At 48.0% G+C, this 9,760-nt stretch overlaps 1 protein-coding gene across 2 annotated transcripts; it reads left to right on the top strand.

Moving 5' to 3' along the window:
- The first annotated feature begins 2,649 nt into the window (after nt 1-2,649).
- Nucleotides 2,650-7,574, top strand: Dkkl1 (dickkopf like acrosomal protein 1). Of its 2 annotated transcripts, none has more exons than XM_059278819.1 (5): nt 2,650-2,782; nt 2,938-3,107; nt 3,970-4,110; nt 4,236-4,325; nt 7,185-7,574. In XM_059278819.1, the coding sequence occupies exons 2-5, from the start codon at nt 2,955-2,957 to the stop codon at nt 7,491-7,493; spliced, it is 693 nt and encodes a 230-aa protein (XP_059134802.1). In that variant the 5' UTR covers nt 2,650-2,782; nt 2,938-2,954; the 3' UTR covers nt 7,494-7,574. The 2 variants fall into 2 exon arrangements, with proteins under 2 accessions (XP_059134802.1, XP_059134812.1); XM_059278829.1 differs by having other exon boundaries at nt 2,650-2,839.
- Nucleotides 7,575-9,760: the final 2,186 nt, after the last annotated feature.

The raw sequence follows: 9,760 nt of genomic DNA, 5'->3' as shown, positions 1-9,760 counted from the left end.
TCTAAACCACTGATCTGTCTCTCTAGTCAGCCTCTGTCTGTCTGTCTGTCTCTGTGGTGTGGAACTGGAGATGATGCTCAGAACCCTGAGTCTCTCCTGTACTAGGCAGATGTTCCACCTCAGAGCTGTCTCTAGTCCAACCTCTTTCTGTTTGATAGTAAGATAATGGGGTGGGTTTGTTTTCTCCTGAGGAGGACATAGCTTCCTTGTGAGCTGGCCAGAGTGAAGCCTGTTGGGCTGGACACCCCCCCCCCCCGAGTTCCTGAAGATCCATGGAAGTGCAGACTCCACGTTCCACGGGCACTAGTGGCTGCAAGTGGCACCTGTCCAGCATGGGACAGAGCCTGGGTGTCTGAGGGGCCCTGGGTCTCGCTCTCTTCAATATGAAGGTCTGAGTAAAAACGATGCCACTCCTCTGTAGCCCAGCTCTTGGGAGGCTGGGCTAGCCCGGATGCTCTAGTTTGTTTCTATTGCTGTGGAAAGTGCCAAGACCAAAAGTAACTTGGGGAGGGATGGTTTTATCTAAGATTACAGTTACAGTTCATCATGAAAAGAAGTCAGAGCAGGAAGTCAAACCAAGAACCTGGAGGCAGGGAACTGAAGCAAAGACCATGGAGAAGCGCTGCTCACTGGCTTGCTCCCCGTGACGTGCTAGGCCTTACAGCACCTAGGAACACAGGCCCGGGGTGGAACCACTCACAATGGGCTGGGCCCTCCAATGTAAATCATTAATCAAGACAATGCCCTGCAGACTTGCCTACAGGCCAATTTGATAGAGACATTTTGTAAATTAAGTTCCCTCTTCCCAGATGACTCATGCCTGTATCAAATTAACAAAGAACTAACTAACCAGCATGATGAACTACAGACATTCTCTGAGAAAACAGACAGAAACCCCAAAACAGACACAACACGGCCATGAGCTGGACAGAGGGCCCAAGGGAAGGGACTTCTGCCACCCTGTCAACCTGAGTTCAGTGTCCAGTGCCCACGTGGTGGGCAGAACAGTCCTGAAGATTGCCATCTTCATCCCTGCTTGTGATGTACACAAAGGTCCAAGGACATCTTCCACTCCATAGTTCAAGGCCGGTCTAGGGTGCATAAGACCCTATTTCTAAATTTAAAAAGCAAGAAACGAGGAAAAGAAGGGTGGCCTATCTTCAAGCTCACAGTCAGAAGTGGCTGGCACATGGGCTCTGTGCGTCTGAGAAGGAAGCTGAGATTTGGGGTTTCTTGGAAAATACAACACAGGACTGTGATTAGGTTTTTGGGGATTAGTTGGGCTCTTTACATGCAGTCAGCTGTAAAATGAGGAGACATCTACGATAGTCTATTGTGGGAGCCCGTTCTCGGGTTCCTCGTGGCTTTACCCAGCAGGTCCGCATAGAGGATGATTAGACCACGGGCCTGAGTGCAGGTGTCTGGGATGGTCTGCACTTGGCTGTGCTGGGGGGAGGAGGTCTTTTGCTCCACCCCTTGGCGTCTCTATGAAAACCCTGGAGCAGAGACAGTCAGGGCCCATTGGAATAGGTTCCAGGCCCTCTCGAGGCTATCCTTTATTTTCTATCTGTTTATCTCAATCTAAATCCTTCTAATATTTCCTGCTGCTCACACTCAAGAAAACTCTGAGGAGCTGTGGGGTTGGTGGGTAAACGCCCCACAGTCAATGAATGAGGGTAAACCAGATGCCTTAGCAGTGAAGGCATTTACAGTCGAGCCTGAGCTCGATCCTGGGAACCTACATGGTAGGTAGCTCTTCAAGACTTGCCCTCTGACCTTTACATCTGTACCATGGCATTCCTATGTGCTAACACTGTGGATAAATAAAATTAAATGAATGATCTTAGACCCGGATATGGGATGAACAGAGGTCCAGGGAGTTCTGGGATACAGAAGCATTGTTCTAACTTAAAGGGTGAGACCACCCATAATTGTTGGTCGACTCCCATTGGAGAGTCGGGGGTGGGCATAGAACAGTGGGCAGGACTGAGGGTTCCAGGGCGAGGTCCGTGATTAGGGCGTGGCCCTGCGACGGGGGCATGGCCAATACGAGATGGGGCAGCAGAGGCCAGGCCAGGTAATAGAGGCTAGAGGGTAAGATCATCAGATGGGAGTGGGGTTATAGTATAGGGGCAAGATCAGGAGAGGATCTAGTGATCTGGCTTAAGGGAAGTAGTTAGTGATGGAGGTGTGACTCTGTATGCAAGGGCTGGACCACGGAAGGAAGGCCTGTCCATCCATGAGGTCATCAGCTGGGGGCAGGGAGACAAGTGGCTGTGCCTTAAGGGACGTGACAGGCGTGTCTTTTAGACGTCAGAGAGTTTAGGAAGGTCAGCGGGTGGAGGCGTGGTCAGGAAAAGAGGGCACGTTCCTCGGATGAGGCATGGCCGGAGAGGAAAATCTGGCTTAAAGGACATTGTTGGCGGAAAAACGCAGGGTGGCTCTGTCTCCGAGGCATGACGTAGAATAAAATGCCTGGCTCATGGGCAAGGTCACCAGGTGGGGACGTGACCATCCACTTCTGGCGTAGGAGATGTGGTTAATGAACAACAGAGGTGTGGATTTGACTGCGGAGTAGCGGTGATTCTGCGGTGACCGCGGAGGTGGGCGTGGTCCGACAATTGGGGCGTGGCCAGGCTCGCGGAGCAGAGACACCCAACCAACGCTCCAGTAATCTGCTCAGGCTCGAGGCCAGAACTGGATATTAACGGTCCCGGTCCGGCGGCGTCCGGAGCCGGGTGGCCGAGCTGCGGTCCAGGAGAAGGAGCGGATGTAGGCAAAGGTGAGGAACGGGATCTGAGTGACGCCGAATCCGGATGAACGGCGCCTGAAGTGGAGAGTGAGGACAAGAGCCAAGGGGATGCAGGGCAGGTGGGCGGGGCCTGGGCAGGGGCCACCGAGGGGCGATGGTGGAATCTGAAACTGCCCTTGTCACAGCCTCCCACCCACCCGCAATGTGTCGACTGGGGGTCCTGCTGCTGCTGCTCACCTCAGCCTTCGTGTCCTCCTCTGCTGCCCCGATCCATGATGCCGACCCTCAGGAGGGCTCCTCCGGGTTTCTGGGCCTTCAGAGTCTTCTTCAAAGCTTCAGCCGACTGTTCCTAAAAGTGAGTGATGGCAGGGCTTGAGGGGGCAGAGAGAAGAGAGTCAACAGAACAGAGAGGTCTGGAGTCGTGTCTCAGAGGGTAGAGTGATTGTCTAGCATGCACACGGCCTGGGCTTGGTTGCCCAGCACGGTTATACCAACACTCAGGAGATGGAGGCAGAGTCCAAACCTACCTTCTCCTACATAGGAAGTCTGAGGCCAGCCTAGGATACACGAGACTTTATCTCAAAGAAAAGCAGGATTGTAAGGTAGTGGGTTGAACAGACAGATGATGCAGGACAACACAAAATAGGAAGAGAAGCTGGGCCTGGGGCTGAAAGCTCGTCATCTCAAGTAGCAGGTCACATGAAATCCCAACATGTGAGGGGGAAAAAAAAAGTTCAAGGTCAGCCCAGGCAGTTTTAGTCAAACCCTGTTTCAAAAAATAAAAAGCGCTAGGCCTGGTTACCCGTGCACTTGGGAGGTAAAGTCAGGACACTGAATTTGAGGCCAGCTTTGTCTGCATATTGAGTTCCAGGTCAGTCAGAGATACATAGTGAGACCCAGTCAAAATACATACATAAAAGAGGGCTGGAGTGTAGTGGCTGAGGGTACGGCTCAGAGGTAGAGCCCCCAGTAAGGGGCCCCCAGCCTGCCTGCCTAGTATGCATGGGGTTATGGGTAGAGAAAAGAAGAGGGGTGGTAGCCAGGACATGCAAGGGGCAAGAACAGCAAGGCACTAGGACAGAAAGACAGGCAGGTATGGTGGCAAGAGGCCCTGGGGATGAGAGGACCAAGGGAGAAAGGGATGGACTGACTTGGAGCAAGGCCTCGGGACACCCTGGAAGTGCAGCAGGTGTACACACTGTTTCCCTCTGGCCTAGGATGACCTGCTACGAGACCTGGACAACTTCTTCTCCTCCCCCATGGACTTCCGGGACCTTCCCAAGAACTTCCATCAGGAAGAGAACCAGGAGCACAGAATGGGGAACCATACCCTGTCCAGCCACCTGCAGATAGACAAGGTGCCTCGCCAGGACAGTCCTTCCTGACTTCTCACTTCCACCCATCATGCTGCCTTTCCTGACAGGAGGGAGGAAGGTGAGGGAGGAAAGCAGGCTTGTTCTGACGCCTTGTGTAATCCTCACAGGTGACTGACAACAAGACAGGGGAGGTGCTCATCTCTGAGAAGGTGGTGGCCTCCATTGAACCAGAGGGGAGCACAGAAGGGGACTGGAAGGTAAGGCCTTACCGCGCCCCCAGGTACCCAGGAATCAGCATTTTTTTCTATAGTCGAGCAGGTCCACTGTGCCATACTGTTCCGGTTTCCTTTCTGTTACTGTCGTAAACACTCCAGCCAAAAGCAGCGCAGGGAAGGAAGGGGCCATTCTGGTTACAGTCCTTCAGTAGGGGAACTTCCTGCATCATTCATCCCTACTGTCAGGAGAGAAAAAACACATCTTTGCTTGCTTTGTCCTGTCTTAGGTGGTTCAGGACCCACTAGGGAATGTGCTGCCCACAAGGGGCATGGTCTTCCCACATCAATTAACAACCTTGATCTAGTTAATTACTCTTCCCAGGTAATTCTAGGCTGTGGCAAGTTGGCATTTAAAATTAGCCAGTGAACACTCTGTATATGGAATATCCTCAATTTTGGGGGTTCAGTGTGACATGTGTCAAAAGGGACAGGTCAATAGGTGTGGTTGTAAACACAGGTGATCCCAGTACTTCGAAGGCTGAGGCAGGAGAATTGCCACAATTTTAGGCCAGAGGCAAGAGGATCTCTGAGTTAGAGGCCAGCCTGATCTATAAAGCAGGTGCCACGGGCTGGAGAGATGGCTCAGAGGTTAAGAGCACCGATTGCTCTTCCGGAGGTCCTGAGTTCAATTCCCAGCACCCACATGGTGGCTCACAACCATCTGTAATGAGATCTGGTGCCCTCTTCTGTGTACATAACAAATAAATAAATCTTAGAAGAAGAAAAGCAGGTGCCAGGCCAGCCAGGGTTACATATTAGGACCCTGTCTCAAAACAAATACAAAAACCTCAGGAAGTGTTTTGGTCTTCTCAGAGAGTTTTAGGGTCTCCAACAGCTTTGTGAACTTCAGTCTTAGAGAATTCCACTAATTCCAGAAGTACAGGGCACATCTCGGAGGTGTTTTGTTTATTTTGATTTGGTTTGGTTTGTGTGTGGGTCTATGTACACACATGGGGATGCCCAAGTAGGTGTTAAGTTCTGTTTTTTTGTTTTGGTTTGGTTTGTTTTTTGTTTTTTTGAGACAGGGTTTCTCTGTGTAGTTTTGGTGCCTGTTCTGGATCTCGCTCTGTAGACCAGGCTGGCCTGGAACTCACAAAGATCTGCTTGGCTCTGTCTCCAGTGCTGGGATTAAAGGTAAGTATCTTACTCAATCACTTTCCACAGGGTCTCATTGTGTAGCCCTGGCTAGCCTTGAACTCAGAGAGACTGCCCCGCCTCCACCATGATTAACCTCTTGAATGCTGGGATTCAAGGTGTGGGACACCACGACAGGCCTCCAGCTTATTTTGGGGGGAGAGGGTTTCTCACTAAACCTGAAGATCATTAAGTTAAGCTGGCCGGTCAGCAAGCCCCGGGATCCTCCAGTCTCTGCCCTACCCGCCACCATGTGTGGCCGATCCGAGCATGTGCTGCAGCTCCTGACTATTACATGAATGCTGGGGATTGAGCACACACACTCTGCTGACAGAGCCTTTTCTTGAGATGGGGTCCCACTCTATAGCCTAGGCTGACCCTGAGCTGTCAATGCCCCTGCTTCAACCTGCAGGTACCTGGGAAATCAGGCCTGCACCATCAAGCCCAACCGAGGTTAGGGGAATTTCAGAACAAGAGTGTGACATAGACAGCCTGGAATGGTGACACAGCATGTTTGGTTTTGTGTTTTACTTTATTTTGGTTTGGTTTTGGTTTTTTGAGATAGGATCTCCCTATGTAGCCCTGACATCAAGGAACTTGCTTGTATTTGCAGACTGACCTCCAACTCTGAGATCCACCTGCCTCTGTCTCCTAGATGCTGATTTTAAAGGCATGTGCCACCACAATGACATAATTTAAGGCTTTTGATTTAGAGTCTACCTCCTAAATGCTGGGATTCCAAATGTGAACCACCACACCAAACTTAATGCTTTCTTTTTTTGTTTGTTTTGATTTTTGGAGACACATTTTTTTCCATGTAACCCTGATTGGCCTGGAACTCACTCTGTAGACCAGGCTGGCCTTGAACTCACAGAGATTACTCTGCTGCTTCTGCCTCCTGAGTGCTAGAATCCAAAGGTATGCGCCACCACGACCCAGCTAATGCTTTTGGTTAAGAGTACTGGCTGTTTTTCCAGAGGACCCAGGTTCAATTCCTAGCATCCACATGGCAGCTCATAACTGTAAATCCAGTTCCAGGGGACCTAACACCCTCACACCAATGAGGGTACATAAAAAGTAAAATAAAATGAGTTTATATATATAAATTAGCCATACAGTGGCCAGAAGAGGGCAACAGATGAGTTAGATGAGCCTGTGAGATAGTTGACATGGGTGTTGGGAACTCAGCTCCTATCCTCTGCAAGGGCACTACTGATACATGAAAGTGATGCACACACTTAACATTCAGGCACACCCTTGTAAACATAAGATAAAATAAATCTCTAAGGCAATGGTGGAAGTTTAAAAAACAAATTTGTGTGCTGGAATGACGGTTCAGTGGTTAAGAGCACTGGCTGCTCTTCCAGAGGATCCAGGTTCAATTCCCAGCACCCAATGGCAGCTCACAACTATAACTCCAGTTCTAGGGAATCTGGTATCCTCACATAGACATACATAAAGGCAAAACACTAATGCACATAAAAATAAATAAGTCTTTGTGGAGGCGGGTTAAAAATGTCTTTAAAAACTAAATAATAAAAACAAACAAACGTATTTATTACATAAAGAATGCAGCAGGCCAGACAGAAAACAGAAATGTCTGCCCCAAAAGCACTAAGTGAGCTGAGATATAGGTTGAGGTGGCCCAGCTTCTTGGATGTGATGTATGGCATTTGACCGGGATCTCCCTGTGCCTCACATTACCAGGTGCCCAAAGTGGAGGAGAAAGAGACCCTGGTGCCTGTGCCAAAAGCCATAGACAGTTTGCACCCAGAGCCCCGGCGGGTGGCTTTCTGGATCATGAAGCTGCCAAGGCGGAGGACCCAGCCTGATGTCGAGGATGGGAGCCGCTGGCTCATAGAAAAGCGACATCGCCTGCAGGCCATCCGGGATGGGCTCCGTGGGGGTACCCATGAGGACAACCTGGAGGAAGGGGTCCATGTCCCCCAACATGCCAAGCTGCCTATACGAAAGACACACTTTCTCTACATCCTCAGGCCATCCCAGCAGCTATAGGGTGGGGACTGGATGTCCCTGCATGTCTTCACCCTACCCCAGCACCATATGGAAATAAAGTTTTTCTTACGTCTAACATTATCTCCTGTGTTGATATTTTATTTGTGCTCTAACAAATAAAGCTTGCCTGGAGATCAGAGTGCGGAGCTAGCCACTAGTTAGCCGTAGAAGCCAGGCAGTGGTGGCACACACCTTTAATCCCAGCACTTGGGATCTTATGCCTTTGATCCCAGTGCTTCGGAGGCACATGCCTTTAGTCTCAGCACCAGGGAAGTGGAGACAGGAAGCAAGATGGTTGGGCGGAGAGGAATATAAGGTGGGAGGACACAGGAGTTCACCTTTTTCAGGCTGAGGAGATGTCGAGGTTAGAGGTGGCCGTGGCTTGCTCCTTTGTCTCTCTGATCTTTCAGCATTTACGCCGATATCTGGCTCTGGGTTTTTATTAAGATCAATTAGGATTTGTGCTATATCTGGCATCTAACTTTTTGGGCATCAATTTATAAAAAAGCTGCTTGCCTGTGGCGCCAGAGCTAAAGGCAACCGGGGCCACTACCCCTCCAGCTAAAGTTTTCCTTTCTTTTCCTCAAGCCTCTGAGAGAGTTGGGGTTTTCCTTTTGCAGCCTCTCTGTGGCAAACTCCACAGGCCTTGGGGCTCCAAAAACCATGGGAGTTAGAAGCTTTCGCACATTCCGCGGTGCAGACGGCTGGCTCTTTTTCTTCTCTCCCGGTGGGTTGTGGGCTCTCCCTGAACCCCTCCGCTGGCTGCTGCCAAACCAGGTAGCTGTCTTGAAAATCGCTCAGGCTTCTGTTCTACACAGAGCAATCAACCCCACACTTCACCATTATCTGAATCGTATCATTGACAGATTTGGTGAGACAACTGGGAATTCTTAAATGGAGGAATTAGTTAAGAGTTTTTTCTTCACATTAAAAAAATGGGAAACACTATTACAATGGAGGGAGTTAGGTCTCTGTATGATAATACATTGGACAGTTTGAAAATGGAGCAATTAAATGAGAGTATAATTAATTTAGATGGGATTTCCATAATGTCAATTTAAAAAGTCATTTAAAAGGTTGGTTAATATGAGTTCCAAGATACAAGTTTTAGAAAAACTTATTAAAACAGATCATAGAGATATTCAGACCCAGACAGAGGAATTTAAAGGAGAACCAATTTCAGCATTGCATTATAAGGTTAGAGAGGAACAGCCTAAGGTTTTCAAACAACCAACCTTAATTTATCCAGTAACCTTACAGGAACTGACAAATGATAGCTATCCCCAAAAATTGAAATATATACACCACACCATCCATACTTATTCAGGATTTCAATGGGCAACTGCTTTGAGTTCTGAAAAAGCTGATTCTATAATCACTCATTTGCTAGAAGTTATGGCCATCATGGGTATACCTGCACAAATCAAAACTGACAATGCTCCGTCATATGTCTCTGTTAAAATGAAACAGTTTTTTGCTTATTACAATATAAAGCATATTACAGGTATACCACATAATCCTACAGGTCAAGCAGTTATAGAAAGATCAAACAGAACTCTAAAGGATATGCTAAATAAACAGAAAGGGGTAACAAAAACCCCCAGAAATAGACTACATAATGCTCTATTAACTTTGAATTTTCTCAGTGCCAATGAGAAAGGAACAACAGCTGCAGAGAGACATTGGATAACAGAAAAAAACTACAGAATTAAATCAGCCTATATACTTTAAGGATGTGCTGACCTCAGAATGGAAACCAGGATATGTGTTACATTGGGGACGAGGTTTTGCTTTTGTTTCTACAGAAGAAGATAAGCTGTGGGTACCATCAAAATTGATAAAGGTTCAATTTGAACAAGAGAGACCTCTTAATTAGAGGAGGTGATAGTTCATCAACTAGCATGAACATCCAATTTAAACTAACTTATACCAGTAACACATGCCTTTTAATTTAATCAGATAATAACTTGCCAAAAAGGAACATCCCCAAAATTAGTCTTGGGGAAAGGTTTTTGTTTTTGTCTTTTAGGAGAATGAAGGTTAAGGAATCTGAAGAACACTGGACAAATGAGACAACTGAAGAAAAGGGACAAATCATCTATCCCAGGAAACAGAGTGAAATGGCATATGGGTATATACTATCTAAAAAATTTTATGTCTCCCTAAATGTTTGTTTCTGCTTTTCTCTAAAGATTTAACACTGTTGGTCTTCTAATAGTCCCAGTTCAATTAAAATTTAAAGCTGACTTTGGAGTTGGAGAATGGCT

The sequence above is a fragment of the Peromyscus eremicus genome, chromosome 1 (assembly GCF_949786415.1).
Source record: "Peromyscus eremicus chromosome 1, PerEre_H2_v1, whole genome shotgun sequence".
Lineage (NCBI taxonomy): Eukaryota > Metazoa > Chordata > Mammalia > Rodentia > Cricetidae > Peromyscus > Peromyscus eremicus.
Note: the sequence above shows the minus strand (reverse complement) of the source record. Positions and strands in the feature narration are given on the sequence as shown.

Coding starts and splice junctions, on each gene's coding strand:
- Dkkl1 (XM_059278819.1), top strand. CDS start 2,955: ATGTGTCGACTGGGGGTCCTGCTGCTGCTGCTCACCTCAGCCTTCGTG. Junction 3,108..3,969: donor TCAGCCGACTGTTCCTAAAA/GTGAGTGATGGC, acceptor CCTCTGGCCTAG/GATGACCTGCTACGAGACCT. Junction 4,326..7,184: donor GCACAGAAGGGGACTGGAAG/GTAAGGCCTTAC, acceptor TCACATTACCAG/GTGCCCAAAGTGGAGGAGAA.